The sequence below is a fragment of the Taudactylus pleione genome, unplaced genomic scaffold, assembly GCF_031769625.1.
Source record: "Taudactylus pleione unplaced genomic scaffold, aTauple2 ptg000190l, whole genome shotgun sequence".
Taxonomy (NCBI): Eukaryota; Metazoa; Chordata; class Amphibia; order Anura; family Myobatrachidae; genus Taudactylus; species Taudactylus pleione.
In genome coordinates, this window is record NW_028284592.1 from 4,352,204 (window position 1) to 4,374,868 (window position 22,665).

The following is a 22,665-nucleotide window of genomic DNA, read 5'->3' on the forward strand; positions in this document are numbered from 1 at the left end:
GGAATATACAGTATAGCAATTCTTATACTGCAATTTTATATTTGTGGCATGCAAAATTGCAAATGTGTATTAAATGTTTTTACTTTTCTTAAATTATTGGAGTGTGTCGTCATACATTTTTTTTCTGCCTTACCAATTAGTATAATTTTCTACTAATGAACAAGTGTAGATCTCGTTTGTTGTTTTTCTTGGTGGTGTCAAATATCTACAGTAGTATTGGGTGCAACATGCAACAATCTTTGTGATCTTGTAGCTAATTACATTGTGCACTAATTAAGTTGCTTCATATATACGGTAGTATTATAGAATCAACAAAGTAGATGTCATTTATCCTGTGAATTAAACTCTGATAGCTAATGCCATCTTTAGGCAAAAACTTCACAATTTTGCAAATGCACGATCTGATGACCACACGTGCATTGATCCGAATTGTAAAGTGATTATTCTTATGTGACAACATAAGAATGCTTAGGGGGAGATGTACTAAGATCTGGAAAGTGATGAAGTGGAGAGTGATAAACCAGCAGCCACTCAGCCCCTAACTGTCATGTTACAGGCTGTGTTTGAAAAATGACAGTTGGGAGCTGATTGGCTGGTGGTTTATAACTCTCCACTTTATTACTTTTAAGAGCTTAGTACATCTGGCCCTTAATGAGAAAAAATAAGACAATGCTACATCCAGTGGTGAAAGTAAGTGGTACGGGCAGGTACAGCATACCATTAAGAAATTAGCGGCCAGTATGCCATAGCACCCAAAACACCTTATCGCCGCGGCACCGCCATTATTCCAACACTGTGCCACCGAGTAAGTCACAGTAGTTGGGGGCATGACAGCTCCTCTGTTGTTGCAAAGCATACAAACGGCACAAGTATATTATGTATTAACCCTGCGTCAGGCGCACCTCTGGGACTCCCAGGTTCGGGCGAAGTGAGCCTGACAGGCGTCTGTCATAAAATTGTCATTAGCACCTAATTAAATCAATTCTAACGTTATTAAACTGATCAGTGACCTTCATTAGGATGTACAAAGAGAGAATATATGGAAATCTGATTCACAAAACCAAATTTATTAACCTTAAAGCAAGTAAAACATAAAATACTAAATTTTAAGAGGCGTAGTGTGCCTAAGAGGCCACCCTGGACAAACCTACATATTTCCGCAAAATACCCACAACCTTAGTAATTTTCATTCATAAAATAAGCAAAATACACAAAATTGTGAGAAAAAAAATAAATATTTACCTTCAAAAGTCAGATGAGTTCGGCGCAATTAGCCTGAGAGGCCAGGAAGGTCACTACTGCACTCCACGCAGGCGGCAGGAAAACTGACAGGGGGGGTTTCAAACAGCACCTAGAGATAGGAAGGTACTAGGAGGGGCAGGCCCCTGCGCCCCCTTGCGGCGGAGAGGTGAGCGAGAACAGCTTTGTAGCGCCTGTCAGGCCAGCTGCGCCTGACGCAGGGTTAAGTGCATTAAACCAAGATCTGCTCCTAGTTATGAATCCAGCTATGATGATGAAATGAGCATGCCCAATAACATGGGTGCTGGACACAAATGCACTCTTCTCATGAATAACTGCACCACCTATTACCAAAAACTCTTAATGCAACCTGAGAAAACATTAACCCGAATTATGGGAAATCATTATACTTTATTACTTTTCCATAAACGACCATTTATTTTCAAGGTAACCAATATTCTGCAAAATTGTAAAAATTGCTCTTGTGTAAAACACCTCAGCCTTTAATGGGTAAAGTAAACCCAGCACTAGTCTATGAATTTCTGAATTCCATATCAGTTACCAATGACACTTGCTATTTTTAAACAGACTTGTATACAAATACTGAAAGTGATATTCTTTGTTGTGTGTTATATAGCCATTTGTTGTGCATGTATCATTCATTTAATTGTCGTTTTTAACTGATCTATAAATAAAGGGAAAATCTACTTTGATCGTCATCAGAGGCATAATTCTGTTAAGTAATCTATATTACTGTGCTTACATGGTACAAATGTCAGGGGAGTACCAATAATGTGGCAATTAGAGGCAGTTGTTTTTTTTGACAGCTACAGTAAATGTAGGGAATTAATAAAATAATACAATATGTCTTGTTGGCAAGTTAGTAGGTCTACCATGTTTGTAGATCTAAGTATTAAAGACAATATGAGAATATCGGTGTTATGGTACAATAGCATATAAATACAAACCATTGTTAGTTTTCATAACAGAAGAAACATTTGGCAAAAATAATTATAGTTAAGCTACCCTTATAAATGTTATATTGAAATGATCGTTGCATCATCAAGCATTAGGTTCTCTTTTGATTTGCAGGGTGGTGAAAAAAAAAGTGGTCTTAGAGCGCAAGTCATTGGTAACGGCGTCCTAGGAGACGTTGGGTTGGAACTCCAGAATAGAACTCAGAAATCTTCTCCATGGCTCGACCTGTAAAATTAATGTTTCCTCTTTTCTTTCGAATGGTTGTGTATTCATATGATTTTAGTTTGCTGTAATAATCTGAAAATTTATTATACAGAATAGAAATGGGCATCCCATTAAGAATGATCCCAAAAGCGATACACAAGAATGCAAAAAGTCGGCCAAGGTGGGTTTCTGGATAAGTGTCTCCATATCCTACTGTAGAGATGCTCACCTGGAAAACAATAGGAACAATATTAGCAAGTTTAAACACAAGATACAGCCCAAGCGCTGAGGGGTTGATATTTACTGAACAGATTCAATGTGGTTGTGTGGGGTAGTCAGTCCCACTCAATAAAAAGTACATGAAAGATAAAGCAACCACAGATTCTGTTAGTATAATTAAAAATCACTCAAACCAGTAGCAACAATGTATATAATAAATGAATTATATCTTTATTAAGACAAAGCAGCCAATGCTTATACATTCAATAAGAGCAATAAAACACACATGTAAATAATGAAATTGCATGTAAATAATGGTTCCTAAAATGTATGAATATAGAGTCCCGGACTTTTGAACAACATTTGGTGAAACCCTCTGAAGAATTCCTCCATACACAAATATATATATTTTTTTTTTGCTACATCTACCCGGTTTTTGATTCCTGGAGTCTCATCACTGGCTCTCTCTGCACGTCTACACACCGTGCCTGGCAAGCTTCAAGCCATTCTATCAGCTTGCAGTGGAATATCCTCCATACCCATCCGGGACGCAGAGCCCTCTGTTCCTTTCCCACTGACACGGAGCCTCAGAGCGGCGTCATTCAATTCTTCCCAAGTCTCCCCGCTGGCCGGGTAGAGCACGTGCATCTTGGTCAGACGACCCATTCACTCATAGAGCACGGAGTACATTGTTTTGCCCCTCCTGTGCCAGACCTGGAGCACTAGAGCGACCACCCACTCCCCTCTGCATCTCCATCGTCAGCTGGGTCGAGATCGGGAGGTCTGCCATCTTCAGCCACGGTAACCATCATCCACATTGTGGTCATATACCCAGATCTGGGTCTGATCCAACTATACGGAAGGTAATATCGACACCCATTTATTACTTTGTAACTTTTATACCGGATGATGAACTAATCAACATCAGTTCAAAAAATATATTTGTGTATGGAGGAATTCTTCAGAGGGTTTCACCAAATGTTGTTCAAAAGTCCGGGACTCTATATTCATACATTTTAGGAACCATTATTTACATGCAATTTCATTATTTACATGTGTGTTTTATTGCTCTTATTGAATTTATAAGCATTGGCTGCTTTGTCTTAATAAAGATATAATTCATTTATTATATACATTGTTGCTACTGGTTTGAGTGATTTTTAATTATACTAACAGAATCTGTGGTTGCAATATTAGCAAGTTTGTTTACTGGGTTTTATAACTATTTTTTTTGTTTTCTTTTTATTGCTTTCGGTTATAAATCTGTTTGCGGCTCATTTATCTTATTGTAACTCGTCACCATTAAATTAACTGACCTAAATTGGGAATATTTTAAAGATGTTCATAAAATTTAATTTATTTTTATAAAAATGTCTGCATCTGTTGCTTTCATTTCAGAGGTGCAAATATTTCTGACATTTCTGATTCTGACACTGTAATAATAGAGAAGCCTCCTTCCACCATTTGTGAATGCTCTGCAAATGAGAGAATGATTAGTAGGAAAATGTCTGCATCTGTTGCTTTCACTTCAGAGGTGCAAATAAATTTGAGGTTACACTACACTGTAGGTATTAGACTGGGGAAAAAGAGAACAGGCAACTTGCTCTGGTGAGCAGTGAGGTGGGAACTAATAGGAACACTGAAGAGTAGCAATCAATGCATAGATCAGTGTGATTTTGTCCATCAGAAAGATAGGATAAAGAATGACTAATATCAAAAAAAGAAATGAACACCAGTTTGGAGCATATCAAAATCAATTGCAGCCTTAGATTCACACAATACAGAATATCACCAAATCCATATAGATCACAGATCAAAAATAAGTAGTAACTATCTATAAGTGCAGATGAAAAGTTGTGCCATATTAGTTAGGAGAGTGCATGGAGAGGGTTGTAGGCTGTAACTGTGCTGCAATAGTTGCCATTGGATAGAGTTGTATGGGGTTGCAGTGGGTGGAAAAGAAAGCATATTTAATCTGTGTGTCTGTGAGGTTCAGACACTGTAGCAACTCAACAAGCAATCTGCAATACAGGCCCCTCCTGTATGTGTTTGAAAGGGAGCATTTACAATTGTTTTCATAAGGGTATCTTTCTATCATATATACTGTGTATAAAGGCAGAGAGCAGAGACAGTGCTGCATACTTGCCCACTTTTGAAAAAGCATTTCAGGGAGATCGTGAAAGCAATGAGTGTGACCTATGAGTGTGGCGGAAAGTGGCCCACTTCATCTGGCGGGCGGGCCATAAAATTTATTTACATCCAATTGGTAATGATCCCCGAAACAGTTAGTAAGATCTACTTGTTGATGAAAACAGACTGATACTTTACAACCAATGCAGGAATATTAAGCTAATGATTCCATTTGAATGTATAGATTTCAGATTTTTTCTTTTCCCAAGTATATGACAGCTATATAATGGAGGTATGGTGCAATCAGGGAGATTGCTAGACTCTTCGGGGAGTCAGGGAGATTGCTACTACTTCATGGAATCTCCCTGACAAACAGGGAGAGTTGGCAAGTATACAGTACTGTTAGTTCAAGCTTACATGTCCAAAGTTCTAGTTTGCTCAGTGTCTTGGTGGACAAAAATCACAGTCTTTTAACTGTACATGCCAAGGGGAGATAAAGGGACAGACATTATAGATAGCAATCTGCACAGGCTCCTTTTGCTTCTGTTTGAGCCTGAGCTGCACTTGCTGTAAACACATTTGAAGGGTATATATATCTTGTGCATTAGGGGCAGAGACAGTACTGTGTTTGCAAGCTTAGCTGACCAGAAAACGCTGTGCTGTGTCTGAGTGAAAAGAAGACATCTTTTTCTGGTTTAAAAAAAAACAACTCAAAATTGAGGGAAGATTGTGTGTGTTTGAGTGACAGCATATATTACTGTACTTACATTTGGCCCCGTCAGCTGCACCCCAAAATAAAGCTGAAAGATGAAATTTTTTTCTGGTTTAAAAAAAATTCTAAAGTCCCTTAATTTAACTTTATAATATATATTTCCAGGGAAGATTGTGTGTTTGAGGGACAGTGGATATCTCCCAGTATCGGGTCAAATACTGTACTTACTGGATGTTGTGGCTCCATCAGCCGCACCCCAAAATAATGAACTGAAAGAAGAATTTTTTTCTGGCTTTAAAAATATTCAAATATAGCTACAGGTGCTAAGAAAGGGATCTATAATATAATACAAATAATATCTTATCAAATATGCACCACGCTGCTGTTATGATGGTTGCTAACTAAAATGAACACAAATAGGGAAAAAGAAACAGCGCTGTGGTGAGTGCCTGTTTGTAACAGACCAATGAGAGCTTAAGTTCAACAAGCCCATCCGGAAATCCTGCATCACATTATAAAGGGATTACTCACCTTCCACCACTGACTTTTAGAGGTGAGACCTGCTCATTTTCACAGAGCCAGATGCAACTGCAGGATTATACATCTTACATTACAGGTGATTAACCCTATTTCATACTGCCCAGAGACTGTATATAATGCTGCTGTAGCTGCTTAGACATTTTAAACTTATCATTTGTTTTGAAATAGATCCAAACATTTGTTGCTAGATGTATGTGGACAAACTTTCCACCGATACATTGATTAATGAAATGTTGTGATCCATGGTTTTATATGACAGTCATTGTGTTTTATTGTTTTACAAGATTTTATATATGTTGCTTTATTTAATTTTTTTGAAATGTAATCAATTAAAAAAATTAATACATTTTCTATACTGGCACAACTGCAATTTATACATACAATTATTTACCATATCAGTGTTCATAAAGGGTATATGCACCAGAGCACTATTTATTTTCCCTATTTAAAAAAAAATCAAATTTTATTTAAACTGCATGGTAAAGGTAACAGTCCCTCATTTCCCTATCTCACTCTATGTTCAAGTGGTGTGGTGACAGTTAAAAGTTCAAGTACAGTAGCTTTACTCCTGTCCTGGTGTAAATCAATCATGGATCAGTCTAAAGAAGAACAGGAACAACCCAGTACTACTGCGGGCAGTCGTAGTACTTCTTCACTATCTACTTTTAAAAATGGTCAAGGATTGAGAAGAAGGTGTAAGAAACGGCACTTCAAATCTAAACAATGTTTGACAAAAAAAGAAAACCTCATCTCTAACTATAAAGGGAAAAGTGCCAAAAAATTTTAAATTGCCAACACGCCATACACCACATGCAGTGGCAAGGAAAACAGGCATATCAGTGCACAAAAAGATGGCTGTTCACAAACTTCCCTGAGGAAAGTCTAAGGGTGTCCACGAGTGCGATGTGTGGGTCTGACATTTCTGATTCTGACACTGTAATCATAGAGAAGCCTCCTTCCACCATTTCTGAATGCTCTGCAAATGTGAGAATGAGTAGTAGTAAAAGTAATGATGGTTTAGACATATAAATTGAGGATGCTACTTTGGAAGTTATAAATATGGAAGAGGATGAGAGGAATAATTGCGCATCTGACACTAATGAGGATGAGGATGAATATGTTGGACAAGTTGAGGAGGATGATGTTTTGTGGAAGCCAGCCATCAGTGGCAACACTTCATGCCAGTTACAAGAGGCTCATTGTCATGCCTGGTCAAAAGACCAAAAAAGCCACTCCGTGAGGAAATATTTATTCCCAAATCCTGACAGTTGTCAAGGCATCTGTGGCATTTGTAGACAGGGCTGTTGAGAGCAGTGATGGGCCTGGGTACTGGGCAGGCTGCATGGCCAAATAAGGCAAGTGTGGCTATGCCCCCTCCTAAAAATGTATGTTAAAAGTACTACACCTTGAACCTGGAAGGGCAACAGATTTGTCCCCCCCTTGGCCAGGGGGCAGATCCCGGGAGGCAGCGATTAGCACAATGGCCCCCCATAACACTTGCAGGGAGAGAGAGGAGATTGCTACTGCTCAGCGACAGGAGCTTCACTGGACCCACCGCTGCCCAGCACACAGCAGCTTGTGCAGGGCTGGGGAGAGAGACTGCTACCTTTTGCTGAGTAGCAGCAGTCTCCTCACTCTCTGCTTGATGTGTTACTGAGCTGGGCCCCTGCTGGGCCCTTCCAGATGGCCTAGGCAAGTAGTACCACTCCCCCCTCTCTGTGCCTCTGTTTGTAGTGCCAAAGTAAGTAAAGGTAGGGATGTTAACCATCTAAGCACCTCCTCCCTGTTACGTTATTTGCAGCGAGTTCATTGAAGTTGAACTCAATGGTGGGAACCACTCATTGGCTGAGAAAGGCGGAGTCTCACCTCTCTCAGCTAATGAATGTTCATCCAATGCATTTATATGTTACATGCCGTGGCTGAGCTGCCATTCGGGAAGTACTGTCCTTAGTGGACGGTAGTTATGTCTGTGGGTCCGGGATTGTCGCTTTTTTGTGGATGTCTACATAGACAGATGAGGACCGAAAAAAGTGGTTGGTGAGTATGGTATTTTTTTTTACAGATCACAGGATTCTACTGGAGAAGGGGACAGACAGGTGCTAGAAACAAGGTAAGTATGTAGTGTGAGAGTAAGTGAGTGAATGAGTGAGTGCAAGTGTAATAAAAGAATAAAAACTTAAGTGTCTGTGTCCTGTGTTTATTTTAATATTTCTTTAACAGGTAAACTAGAGGTACAAGTAAGCCCTTGATGCCCCGTATGCTGGTACTTGTTGTTCTCTATGTACCAGCATGTAGGGTAGGCTTGCTGGGACCTCTAGTTCTACTGTAAAAAACAATATTATGTCATATTTTTTTTACACAATCAACCTGGCACCCACTACCCAGGGGTGCCAGGGATAGCTCTGGACTATAAGTTCAGGCCTAGGGTGCCCTGGAGAGTGGGAATCCCTTTATTGGGGGTCCCCAGGGATCCCCAGGCTGGGCTGTCTAGCGTGGGGTGATAATGCTTTGGCCAGGGGGACCCCATGAAGTGGGTCCCATGGTTGTGGCATTACACCCCCACTAGAAAGAATCTGCTGCTGGTTGTAGATAGTAAGGGGGACCCCTACTCATTTGTCCCCCATATTTCCACAACCAGCACTTTAAAAATAATGTACAAATTAACATCTCACACAGTCCCTTTGAATACTGGGAGGACAAAAATGCAATTTGGAGCCCCTTGTACATACTAGCTATTTTGTGTTTTAGCTGACCACTCTTCAGTGTGTACTCAGTAGAGTGTTTAGCATAGCCGGGAACCACATAGAATTTGTAGTTCAATTTGATGAACAACAGTGTTTCCACATTTATGAGGAATACCTTTGCCGCCAATTACAAATAGACTGTAATGATGGATTCCAATAATGATGAGCCAATATTGTGTGGTGATGATGATATTAAAACAGTGGTGATGAGGATGATGACGTCTTTCACTTTGGGGATAATTAACACTGATATCCTCAAGCCCATTGGTAGATTGGTTTAATCAAACCACCAAAAAGTTTTCTTTTGTGGGGGCCCAAACAAACCAAGCACTTCAGCCACAAAAGTGGCAGTCCCTGTCACGTAAGTGCTTGGTTTGTTAAACTGTGCATGTCCTTTAAATACAACATAAGGGTGGGTGAGAGGGCCCAGACAATTCCATTGTGCACCACTTTTGCTCTATTGGTGTAAAGACCGCTAACTTTTTACTCTATCTCCATTTACCTGTACTGGACTTTGTTATTTGCTGGTTGGATTCAGTTTGCATTTGAAAATTCACATTTGGCAGCTTGAATTTTAATAATTTGCTCTATGTTTCAGATTTACTTTTCCTTATAGTAATAAATGCTTTACTTTCCACTAAATACTTCACCTCCAGTCACCTTTACCTACAGTACATTGGGCCTGTGATTTGCTTTTGGAATGTGGGCTCAATTCAGACCCACTTGCTAGATGCGTTCGCACACACCCAGTGTATACCAAACCGGCCAACCCACAGCAAGGCAGGCGATCGCATGGCAAGGCATTAGCATGCCCACTATGTCTTGGTGTGTGATCGCTTTGTGTATGCAGATGCCCACCAGCCTGTATTAAGATGCCCACTTGCGCACGTCATCTCCTGGACATGTATGCAACCATTGTTACTTCAGATACCATCGGATGTGATCACAGTGCTTGAGGCAGACCGTACCCTATCGCAAGCACTGGGAGGCAGACCGTACCCTACTGCAAGCACTGCGAGCGCTTCAGTGTGAAATACAACCAGGTGACGTGTACTATGACGCTGCCTGCTAATTATGCACGCCTCTGAAATGGCATTAAGATGCTCAGGCACGCCTGCGTTCGCACCTCCACTCCTCCGGTATTAATGGCCAGCCCCTGTCACCACCCACAGATGGCTTATCCTGTCACTCACTCTATTGGGCTGTCTATGCACAGCGAGCGAATGCTTCCCAATCTCTCGCACTGGTTCACGCACTGCGATGCATACCCATGCGCACAATGTTAAAATCGGCCAACTATGAGTGAACGCATCCTAGTGAGCGGGTCTGAATCAGGTCCTAAGTTTGATGGAAACCTAGTTTTCTACTACACGTCACTCAGCAGCAATTACCTGTACAAGCCTGAGGCCTGTAATTTGCTGTTTGGAAAAATGTGTTGGTAATATATTATATTTTCTACTAGTCTTATACTTTACTTTTACTATGTTTCATAGATGTGCTATTTCTATTACACTGCCATGTTTTTGTGAATTAGTTTAGCCAGCTAGCTCACTGCAGCTTTGGCCAATATTGGTGAAAACAATATTGTGAGCTGTTAGGTGGTAAAAATTAACTGGACATCACTGGAAATGTAGCTGTTTTTAAAAAAAAATAAATTCAAAACCAAAACAATTGCGGGTGGCTTTGTTAAAACCAAAACATGATCATGATTTAGAAACAAAACCAATGCACAGTGGTCTGTGCTTATTTCAAACACGTATACAGCATTGAAACTCCTAATTGAACTGGAGTGCAATTGTTTCAGTTTCTGCATGCATTTGAACTTTTATCTGCCACCCAGGGCATGTGTGTATATATATATATGTGTGTGTGTGTGTGTGTGTGTGTATATATATATATGTATATATATATGTATATATATATGTATATATATATATACACACACACTCGCAAACCTAAAAGTTGCACACAAAAAGAATAACACCCATTGAACAAATTAGAGCTCGTGTGCCACCTATCTCTCGTGTACATGCAGCCAGATTTCTGCTATTCTGAACAATTTTATTTTCTGTCAGATTTGCTATATATTTAATGTAATGAAACATGAGTGTCCCAGCAAAATTGTTATATATGGTCACCCTGTTAATTTTTCAATTAATCATGATGGTGAGGGGACAATGAATTTGGGAGGCAATTAGGTATCAGCCCCTGTGTAGGGGCAGGCTGACAGAGGCCACACACTACATACAGTAGATGTGTCAGGTGGCTGACATGCAGACAGAAGATCCTGTTGGGCTACTCTGATTGTGTTATATTGGGGGAATCCAATAGGCGCCGTGGGATTTACCCCCTAGCTAATTAATTCAATTAGCAGGGTGAACCCTGAGCAACATTTCCCCTCGGTGGACTTTTCCTTGCAGCTTCAGGAGCTGAGAGAAAAAGTCCACGAGAAAAGGGCACCATTTGGGGTTTAACGCACTAGGAAACCCATTCATTCCACAGTTTACACAGAATTAGTGGGTTTCCCTGTGTTAACCCCTGATCTACTACGCAGGGAAAATGCAATGTCATTGAATAGCATTTCCCTGCGTGGCGCAGGTAATTAGCCACAGGGATTATTGGATTCTCTCTATTGAGTGTCCAGCAGTGCCAGGTAATGCCGTACAGCAGGCATCCATAATAGCACACTGATAGGTTAAAGATGCTGGTCATTTACCAGTCAGAGTGGATGAAGGTATGAGGTTATTCTACATTGTCCTCCTATTGCTCCCCCTGTATCTGCCACTGGGTTGGGCAAAAACCCAGTGGTCGGGACGCCGGCAGTCAGAGAACCGACAGTGGCATCCCAACAGTCAGAATCCTGACACCTGAATGCAAGTAACCTAAAACTGACCCCTAGTGCCTAACCCTAATCCTAAACCTAACCCTCCCCCTAACCGTAAGTGAGTGGTGGATGACCAGCATCATCAACCTATCACTGTGCTATTGTGGATTCCTGCTGCATGGCACTACCTGACGCTGCTGGTCACTCAATGGGGAGAATCCAATAATCCCTGTGGCTAATTACCCATGCCGTGCAGGGAAATGCTATTCGCATAATTTGCCGGCTATTGAATTCCCCCTTAGTGCTGTATTAAGTAAATAACTTTGGACAGAAGGTCACAACATTTCTTACATATGGCTTCCCACCAATTAGCTAATGGTTCTCTGCTGAGTAAATCTTATTCTAAAATGCACTAAAACTAATAAAAAATATCTTGAAATACACATATTTTGAATGATTTTAGATAAAACATTTTTACTCACTGCGACATGATGCATAATATTTCCACAGTAGTGCCCCCAATTAATAATATGGATCATAGCTGTGTCCTTAATTCATACTATACCCACAGTAGTGCCCCAATTAATAATATGGATCACACTTGTGTCCTTAATTCATAATATACCCACAGTAGTGCCCCCAAATAATAATATGGATTATAGCTGTCCTTAATTCAGAATATTATAATAATAATTACAATATTATAATAAAAATAATAATATACCCACAGTAGTGCCCCATTTGATAATATGGATAATTCATAGCTGTGTCCTTAATTCATAATAAGTAGTGCCCCAATTGATAATGTGCCTCACACAGTGGTGCCCAATTGATGACACTGTAATGCCCTTAATAGGTAAAATGCCAGACTGTAATGCCCTCAATTGATAATAAATCAAACAGTAATGACCTAAACTGGCAAAATGCCACAGATAGCCCACTGTCATGCCAATTTATATGGCAGTCTCAGATCCTCCTCAGTCATTCCCCTTTATTAATCCAGCTTCAGTGGCCCTTCAGTCATGCTCCTTTATATGCTCAGAGCACCCTCATGGCATTATGTTACAAGCACACACCCCTCCTGCACACACGTGCACACACACACCACACCACACACTTATCCAACTTTTCCTGCTCTTTTGAAAAATAGAGTGGGATTGTAGATAATTTGCAGACTAACTTTACATATTTAAAGCCGAAGGGCCAGATATACTAAGTGGCGACTTTTGCTAACTGGTTTTGACTGCTAAATTTAAAGCATTAATAATATTAAATCCAAAACCAGGCATGTTTTGTATTTAATATTATTGTCATTTAAAAATTTGGGGTCAAAACCATAGAGAATTTAGTAAATCTAGCCCTAAGTCTATAAAGCAGATTTATCCTTTTCAAGTAATTAATTCAGTTTAGGTTATTGCAATTAGAAAACTGTAAATGAGAAAATCGGAGCAGAACATTGTTTCAAGGGCTAATTAGGTCATTTTGAAAGGTATGCTTTATATGTTAATAATTCCATGCTTACATGTCAAGAAGGGTTTAGTGTGAGACCCAGATCAGCTTCGATGATATACATAAAGTAGTCTATGCAAGTCACTGAAACTGGAAAGTCAGATCCAAAAATGTAATTTTGTAACCCATGAATTTGGAGGAGTATTATAAAAAAAATAACGTAAATGTATTCCAGTGTCATGAATTCATATTGCTGTAGGAAGCCCTGACCATTTTTTTTCAAAGGTGAATGTCTTATGATCAGGGCCAGATTAAGGGTCACATGGGACTGGGGTTGAAATGGTTCAAGAGCGTATTGTGAGACACAGATGAGCTGTGTCGTGTGGGTTTGGCCAGTGCCATGTGGATCTGTACACCCCCTACACTATCAGACCCATTGTCTCTCGAAATATGTAAAACTACAAAAATTGCATAATTTTGTGAGGAAAATAGAAATACAATTTTAATACTTATGATTTATGGCCAAGGGTGTGTATAGATGGGTGGCTGGTCATCATCTTGTTTGCTGTCATGATGATGGGCCTATTTTTATGTGGTGGCCTGGAGCTGGAGCTCCATCCGCCCTGTTTATGATTCTTTATACTGTAGTCAACAAAGTATATTTTCTCATATTATTGATTAATGCATTTGATGACAAGGTTTGGAATATGAATAGATATTTTGTTTGGAGTGTGTCTGTTACTACAACAGCCCCTCCATTCACTTTCATGGAATTCTAAGAAACACCCAAACATTAATGAGCATTTTTTTACAAGAACACGCCAGGTACTGATGTGGCAAACGAGGACTGCTTGAACTTGTTGCTGGTGGTGATGTTAGAAGAAAAAAAAGGCATATGCTGTTTTTAAAAATAAAACATCTGTCTGGAGAACCCTAATAGAAGAAACCGATGTTCTAGTTACCATTAGAAATGAATATTGCATAATGATTTACAGTTCCAACATATATTATGGATAATTTAATGGTTTAAACTCAACACCTTGGCCAAGACAAGTAGCAAATGATGGTTCCCGAAGACAAATATTGGGATAAAACACATTTTTAATACACCTGTTTGTTTGACAGCTCTAGTTAGATCTAAATGAAGCATGTACAATTTTTTTTTATTGTATTGCTTACACTGAGAGCTAATCTGAGCCCTTTTCTTCAGGGGAACCTATTGTATATTTTCAGAAGCTGCGTAATGTTCTAGTGAACACTGTGCAAAAGTGATCCAACAGATATGAACAATTAATGGCAATGCGGCTCCAGGTATGTGTCCCCATTCCCAGTATGTGGCTGCAATTTCTATATGTTAAGTAAATGGCTCATAGTAATAAGACCCACCCACCCACTGTAAATACACTGCATGAAGTTGTTAGTAGTTTAAACAATCATCTCTTGTGTTTAGGCCAGTAATTACTTGGGCTATACCAATAAGAGGGTCATTTTGAACCAAGTAGAGTTAATTTGTGTCTTGATCCCTATCAGTTTACTTTACTAGGAAGGAACTAATACTTTGTTAATGTTATTGAGACCTCATGAATATTAGTCATTGCAATAGTCATGAAGAATGTATAGCCAATATTATCCTTTGAACTGTGGATTAAAACAATTTACAGATTAGTATATTTTCACAATAGTATTTATGTAATATTAGGACAGACACTTACTGCTGCCCACCACCAGGCATGAGGAATACTGGTAAAGTTAGTGCCTGAGACATCATGTTCAACAGTGTAGACCATGGCAGAAAAAGAGAAAATCCCCATGGCAATGAAGAGTAGTAGACATCCCACTTGTTGGTAGCACTGGCGGAGAGTGAAACCAAAGGCTCTCAGACCTGTGGAATGACGTGCCAACTTAAGGATGCGGAATATGCGCATTAGTCTCATTATCCGAAGTACTTGGCCAAGTTTTCCAACACGTCCAACAGCCTCTATCTCATGTTCATGACTGGACCGTTTCCCATTTTGATCATCATCAGAAAACTTTTCAAGTAGCATTTGCAAATACAGTGGTAATATTGCAATCAGGTCTACAGCATTAAGAACACTGCGCACAAATCGTTGTATATCTGGGGTTGAAATTATACGAAGCACATACTCCAGAGTGAAGAATGCAATACACAAGGTCTCCACATGCTCCAAGTAAGGTTTACCACTTGGAAGCCCAGCAGCATTATTGTACTGCATGTCTTCAACTGTGTTAAGTGTCATAGCGACAATTGATATAAGAACAAAGAAACTAGATGCTACTGCCATGGCTTTTGCTGTAAATGAAGAGAATGGCTTTTCCATTAAGTTCCATATACAACGCCTCAGATGTCCACAAAGCATCCCTCTGAAGAGCTCTTCATTCTCCTCTGTTTCCATTTCAGCTCTGAGCTCTCTCTGAATCTTTAGCTGCTCACTCAACTCATCTTGCCTCTCTTCAAATGATATCCGACAGCAGCGAGGAGTGTGTTTGACTCTCACTCCCCAATAGTTTATTTCCTCTAGGAAGCTGCGAGGACACAACTCATCCCTTACCCACAACACTCCAGTACGATAGAAGTTATAGATATGGTGGAACATAGCTGGATCGCGATCAAAGAAATAGACATCATCCAATGGACTGTAATCATCACATAGGTCTAGTTTACGCCTACGGTCAGTATATGTTGCCAATCGACCTATTCGAGTCTTGGGATAACTAGCTGCAACCAAATAGGATATATAATAACTTGTTCCACCTACATTGATGTGCAGCAAATTGTTACGAGTATTTCCAAAAAAAGATGGAGAATGCAAGCGCGTATCTTGTTCCTCTTCAAAAATACCACGATCATATTGAGCTGCAATGAATTGTTTTTTCCATCCATCCAAACGTTTTTCTTCTCTTTCTCTCCATCTCAGTTCTTCTAAATCATCATCATCATCATCTTCGATATAATAAATATAACTGCTCTCTGAGTTCCACTGACAGTTGGAGGAGCCTCTAGCAAATCGAAATCTGTCCTCGCCTACATGGGGTCTTCCCGACCCTTCTCTGAAAAAAGACAAAGGAGGAGCCCTTGTCCTTTGCTTATACTGCAGCATGTTTGGTCAGTGAGCAGTCATCCCATGCAGTTAATCATACAGATAAAACTGAAGCAGGTGTTGTCTTTGCCAGTGTTACAGGGTATATATTGCACTGCTATTTTCTCTGCTGGTTCATGAACACTGAACAAAACAATGGTAAAGCATTTTCTCTTGTATGTGTCATTGACAATTTTAAATCCTGCTGACAAAGAAGATTTGAATACTTAAGAAGGGATTTTCAGTTATTATCTCATTCATCCTGAAACTTACAGTATGTGGTGTTAAGCTAAACAAATGTAGCACAGGGATGAGCTATGGACAGATGGCCAAGACACTGAACAATTATTTTGTAACACAACTGTCACTAATTTTCTAAATGCAAACATTTGCATCATTCATTTATAAAGTTTCTACAATAAGCTGAGTATATAACTGCTCTTCCTCAGTTAGTAGGTTTTGTTAATAGAAGAGTAGATGTTTTGATTGATCAAGTGACACATTAGAGCAAAGATAGATGGGACCACATTTTCTCTCCCTCTTCAGCATCTTAAAGATGCCAAGTCTAAAAACTACAATTATTCTATCCATGTTTAAAGATTTACATTCTTCCATGTGATTAATATAGTAATATTGTATAGCAATGGCAGATTTAAGTATATATCACCATTGTACAGTACTAAAGCGGGATGCGGTCAGGATACCAGTGGGCGCTAGTCTGCCAGCCAATATCACGACACCCACATCCCAACATGGGACTAAAGATAGGCATCAAAATCCCAATGCTTCTCATTAGCCCCACTACTAAACCTCGACACCCATCATTCCGAACAAAGGTAAGCCGGGTGTCTTAGCGTGAAGCCGCAGGGGGGAGGGTTAGCTTTAGGGACCCCCGGTGGAACTTAGGGCTAGGCACCCCCTGGGAGGGTTAGGGTAGGGAAAGGGGGGGTTATGGTTAGGCACCACCACCCCTGGGAGGGTTAGGTTTAGGGTGCGGGGAGGGGTGTTAGGTTTAGGCACTAGGGGGGAGGATAGGGTTAGGCACCACTAAGGGAGGGTTGTGGTAGGGAGTACTTACCTGCTGCTGCATCGGGCAGCCGCCGGCATTACATAGCAATTCCTACTAAAGCAAATGGCCTCTGATGTGCATATTTTTGTAACTGATGACTCATTGTCAATGACATAGCTGGAGGAACCGCAACAGCCCTATTTGTGACTGGGCCCCTGTACAGCATTTTCTACTTCCTCAGGTCTTATAGGGGTTCACTAAGACAACATAAAAGAAGGAAGACAGGACACAAGAGGGTAGATGTACTAACCCTTGGAGAAGTGACACAACCTGTGAAGTGACAGTTAGAAGCTGATTGGCTGGTACTTTATATCTCTCCACTTTATCTCTCTCCAAGTCTTAATACATCTCCCCCAAATAAAGATGAGCCCAGCTAGTTTGTTGCTCATAGCGTGCAATTTAGGCCTCTGTGTCACTCCATGGAACGTTATGTGATGGTTGTACTTTGGAGTACCGTGGTATTCTCCAACGAAAGATACACTACATCATGTAATACAGTGCTCCACTGATGTAATTTGTATAATACCATACTGTTAAATTGGATGGATATCACATTCACGCACTGTATTTGCATGTTCTCACAACCAAGCTTTTTAATATCACATAAGCTCTTAGAACGGGACGCAAGTCAGTACACATTCTGTACATAATTGTACAGTAGTGTAGTTGCCATGTTGTTATGACCGTATAAACGATACTGTAGATTAATGAGACGCACACACAGCTTTCAATGAGATGGGATGAATTAATCTCTAATGGTGGGGTACTGTGTATGTACTAGTATAATATTTTGAAAGGAAGACACATTTTTTTATTATTAAAAACAGCAGTGGGTGGAGTGCACAAGGATGAGCCCACTATTGACATTGTGGCATGTAGGCTAGAGGTTAGGTGATCACCTTGCAACAGTGCTTGTCCCTGGTTCGAGACCAGGAAAAGAATAGTTTTATACTATGGGTCGGTTGCAGTGTCAACCCAGGGCAAATTAGCTACTGGACATTTGTTGCAATTTTGATTCTTGATAGTGTAAACAAAAAAATCATTGTAACAAATAAACACAGCTCTTCACATGTTATTAAAGTATCAGTTTATTTTTTCTTCAAATATGCACAGTAGAGTCAAGATCTTGCAGGGTCTCATTCAGAGTCAAATGCAAAATGGCTGCATTTTTCTCATGTTGCATGTGTCTGAGGCGCAGTTATGGGTCTGCAGGTTATGCAGAGTCATACGCATCCCAGCCACATCTCCACTTCCGGTTAAATAGGTGCAACTGGGTGGCAATGGTATATTTGCACATAGGATAAGTGCGCTGTGGAAGTGGAGATGGAATTGCAGGCAGCTCAGTAGCCTACATAGAGATCTGGCGGATTTCAGAAGGAACCTTTGCACCAAGGATAGGGCTGGTGTAAATATGCACTGATAATGATGGCTTATACTTTCACCAACATATGGATTCCGGTGCGGTTATAGGGATATAGCCAACTTTGAATGCAAGAGGAAATTTACATTTATTTTCATTCATGCAATGTGGCCACAGATGTCGCTGAATCATATCCATATATGTACCCAGTCTTAGTTATTTAGAAGAACATTCTCTAGCAGAGTTCAGCTATTAGATGCCTGCCCTGCTGGTCTCTGCATCTTCAGTGGGGAAAGAGTATGTAGTCCTCTGCATATACCTAACTCACACTACTGCATCCTATGCCTGACACCAGGAGATTTTAAATCATTAAGCGAATAACTATATTTATTCTGGATTGGATATCTGTATGCAAATAGCTTTAACCAAACCAGCCCGCTTCTTCTCTCTCTGCTACTCTTTCCTTTTATGCATAAAACAACAACCCTATCCACCAAAGCATTTTTCCTGGAGTCCCACATGAGATCATGGGGACACACAAATTATATGCAGCCAACAATTTAGTAAGCAGTGGTATTGCTATACAGATGCTGATCATAGACTCTAGGGGGAATATTTACTAAAGTGAGGGGTTTTTGGAAATGGAGAAGTTGCCCATAGCAACCAATCAGATTCTAGCTATTATCTTCTAGAAAGTGCTAGATAAATGTTAAGTATAATCTAATTGGTTGCTATGGGCAACATCTCCACTTCTAAAAACCCGCACTTTAGTAAATAAACCCCTAGGTCACTCTGTATAATTTACACAGTTTTGATGAGGACTTGTGGTGGGAGCCTGAACCAGCTTCCTATCTCAGTCAACCCTAAGAGGCTTGCATGTGACCTATAGACACAATCCCTTGGCTGTCTTTAGAGGTGACCATGCTCTAGAACAGAGGTTCCTAAACGCGGTCCTCAAGAAACCCCAACAGCTCATGTTTTTGAGATATTCATGGTTGAGCACAGGTGGTCAAACCAAATTGGCTGAGGTACTAATTACAGATGTGTCCTCTTGCATCCTTGCTGCTCGAGCGGCAAACAAATGCACCATGTGATTAGCCGCAGCTGCGTGTGCCACGGTTCACCATGCCGCTCGCTGTGTTCACACCATGCAATTCTATGGGGAAGCGGGTGCAAACGCAGTGCACATACTAAGATTTTGTGGTGTATTGGTGAAACCGGGCGCTCCTGTTGAGGGTAAGCGGGCCGTGAATGGTAATGGGTTTTCCCTAGTGAAAACCAAAGTCTGAATTATGTGTCTAAAGGTAGGTATTACCATGTATTTAGGCGCTCCTCAACATAAATGCTGTGACGGAGTCGACCGTATAGATGACATAGGTCAGTGTAGACATATAATAAAATGTATTCATGAATACAAGGTGATGCATGGAATATAAATGCATACAGTCAAGACGTGCTGTAGATTCAAAAGGGATGAGAATTCACAGAATCAGTTGATAAATACTGGGTGAGGCAGAAAAATGGTATCTGCCATGGACATTAGACATATGCAATAGGTGAATTATATATATTGTGGATGAATCAAGGCATGAAACATAAAACAAATGACAGGTCTGGTGAGTTCTGATTGCAGCAGGAAATGTGACTCCTGTTTTTAAAATAAGCACTATCGTGCAATGTACAAATAAATGGTAATAATTGTACACTTGGTAGTAGGCAAAAAAGTACAGGATATCATACCCGGTGGGTGATGGGGAGCCAGCGGGTGTTGAATTGCAGGGTGCCCGGGTTGCCCTGCAAGGCTCCTTACGCTTTACCCAAACGGAAATCAGATCCTGTGGAAAAAGTCCAGAGTCCTTGGAAGTGATTACAGGTGTAGCTTTCCGACGCGTTTCGAGAAGAAACCCAGTATCTCGAAACACGTCGGCAAGTTACACCTGTAATGTGTAGGTAAAGCGTAAGGAGCCTTGCAGGGCAACCTGGGCACCCTGCAATTCAACACCCGCTGGCTCCCCATCACCCACCGGGTATGATATCCTGTACTTTTTTGCCTACTACCAAGTGTACAATTATTACCATTTATTTGTACATTGCACGATAGTGCTTATTTTAAAAACAGGAGTCACATTTCCTGCTGCAATCAGAACTCACCAGACCTGTCATTTGTTTTATGTTTCATGCCTTGATTCATCCACAATATATATAATTCACCTATTGCATATGTCTAATGTTCATGGCAGATACCATTTTTCTGCCTCACCCAGTATTTATCAACTGATTCTGTGAATTCTCATCCCTTTTGAATCTACAGCACGTCTTGACTGTATGCATTTATATTCCATGCATCACCTTGTATTCATGAATAAATTTTATTTTATGTCTACACTGACCTATGTCATCTATACAGTCGACTCCGTCACAGCATTTATGTTGAGGAGCGCCTAAATACATGGTAATACCTACCTTTAGACACATAATGCAGTGCACATACTAGTTTGCAGGTGCGCGACTCGTGCCATGCATGGCGCATGGTGCAACTGGACTTATCTGTAAGTCACCTGTGGTCAAGCATGGATATCCTGAAAACCTGGACTGTTAGGGTGCCTTGAGGACCAAGTTTAGGAACCTCTGCTCTAGAAACATGGCATGTGTTAACACAACAAAATGTTCTATGAAAGAAGATCTCAAATGACAATGGAAAGATGTTGTGTGTGACAAATCTGCTAAACAATTCATATCCATTATAAATAAATAATGCAGAATATTTAAAATGAATACATGATTCTAAATTCTCATCTTTCTACTTATATAATAATTTTTTTTAAAGTATGTACACAGTTTTCATAGGTAGGAGTTACATATATATCAATAATAACATTCATGAGACCACAATAGATAACAATGACACCAAAATGTGTACAGTAGATTTTTGTGTTATTTTAAAGGTTAGGGTTAAGTTATAGGATAGGGTTAGGCTAAAATAAGCAAAAAACTGCATGTTGACATTCTGGCGTCGACATGTTAAACGTCAACATTATGAACATGTCGACATTCTAACCATCTCGACATATATTAATGCCGACATTTACCTGTCAATCTTATGTCTATGTCAGCATTTAGACTGTCGACATTCAGAACCTGTTGTCATTTTGGTGTCAACATTCTGAATGTGAACTTCATACCACACCCAGATGATCTACAAAAGAGCTTGGTACTGGTATTGCCACCTGTGCAGTATTTTTCCTGCCTTGTAACAAGGAAAGTAGGTATTTTTTCACAGACAAGGTGGCAACTTTAAAGGTGACAGATATAATCTATTGTTTTATGTTGAGTGCACAAAATGTAAATCTCACCACTCATTTTCATACTGTATTAATATAACACAAGAATAAAAGTTCTTTTCTGTACTCAAGGGTATATCAGGCACAGTGCCAGAGGCATGAGAGAGAAATTAATTCCCAAAGGTCACAGTAGGCTTACATGTGAATCACACCAGATTCTCTGCTATAGAAGCAGTAAGAATTGTCTACTTCTTGGACATAAATGAACCAGTATGTGGATATAATATCATATTACTGTAAATGCACAGCACCCTTATAAAAGTGTAACATGTCATACAACCTGCCATTGCATAATAGTCTCATCATATTGCAATAACTCCATAAGTAATAGTACATACCAATGTGTATTATAATGCTTTTAGTATATTTGATAATTATCATGCATACAGTATATACAGGCATGGGCAAAAGTTTTGAGAATGACACAAGTATTGGTTTTCACAAAGTTTGCTACTTCAGTGTTTTTAGACCTTTCTGTCAGATGTTACTATGGTATACTGATGTCAAATTACAAGCGGGGAACAAAACATCAAAATTTTGGGTCCATGGCCAGGAAACTCCCCAGACTTTAATCCCATTGAGAACTTGTGGTCAATCTTCAAGAGGCGGGTGGACAAACAAAAACCCACAAATTCTGACAAACTCCAAGCATTGATTAGACAAGAATGGGCGGCCATCAGTCAGTATGTGACCTAGAAGTTGATTGACAGCATGCCAGGGTGAATTGCAAAGATCTTGAAAAAGAAGGGTCAACACTG

The 22,665-nt window shown here is 40.0% G+C and overlaps 1 protein-coding gene across 1 annotated transcript; it reads right to left on the reverse strand.

Moving 5' to 3' along the window:
* Nucleotides 1–1,119: 1,119 nt before the first annotated feature.
* Nucleotides 1,120–16,167, reverse strand: KCNV2 (potassium voltage-gated channel modifier subfamily V member 2). Its single transcript, XM_088476637.1, has 2 exons — nt 14,752–16,167; nt 1,120–2,650 (listed from the first exon to the last, which is right to left on the reverse strand). Exons 1-2 carry the CDS (start codon nt 16,156–16,158, stop codon nt 2,366–2,368), a joined length of 1,692 nt encoding a protein of 563 aa, XP_088332763.1. The 5' UTR covers nt 16,159–16,167; the 3' UTR covers nt 1,120–2,365.
* Between the last annotated feature and the right edge of the window lie 6,498 nt (nt 16,168–22,665).

Bases quoted from the DNA above. Each gene is read 5' to 3' on its own strand.
- KCNV2 (XM_088476637.1), bottom strand. From the start codon at position 16,158: ATGCTGCAGTATAAGCAAAGGACAAGGGCTCCTCCTTTGTCTTTTTTC. The intron at 2,651-14,751 runs GTAAGTGTCTGT...ATTGTTTTCCAG, and splicing joins ATGCCTGGTGGTGGGCAGCA to GTGAGCATCTCTACAGTAGG.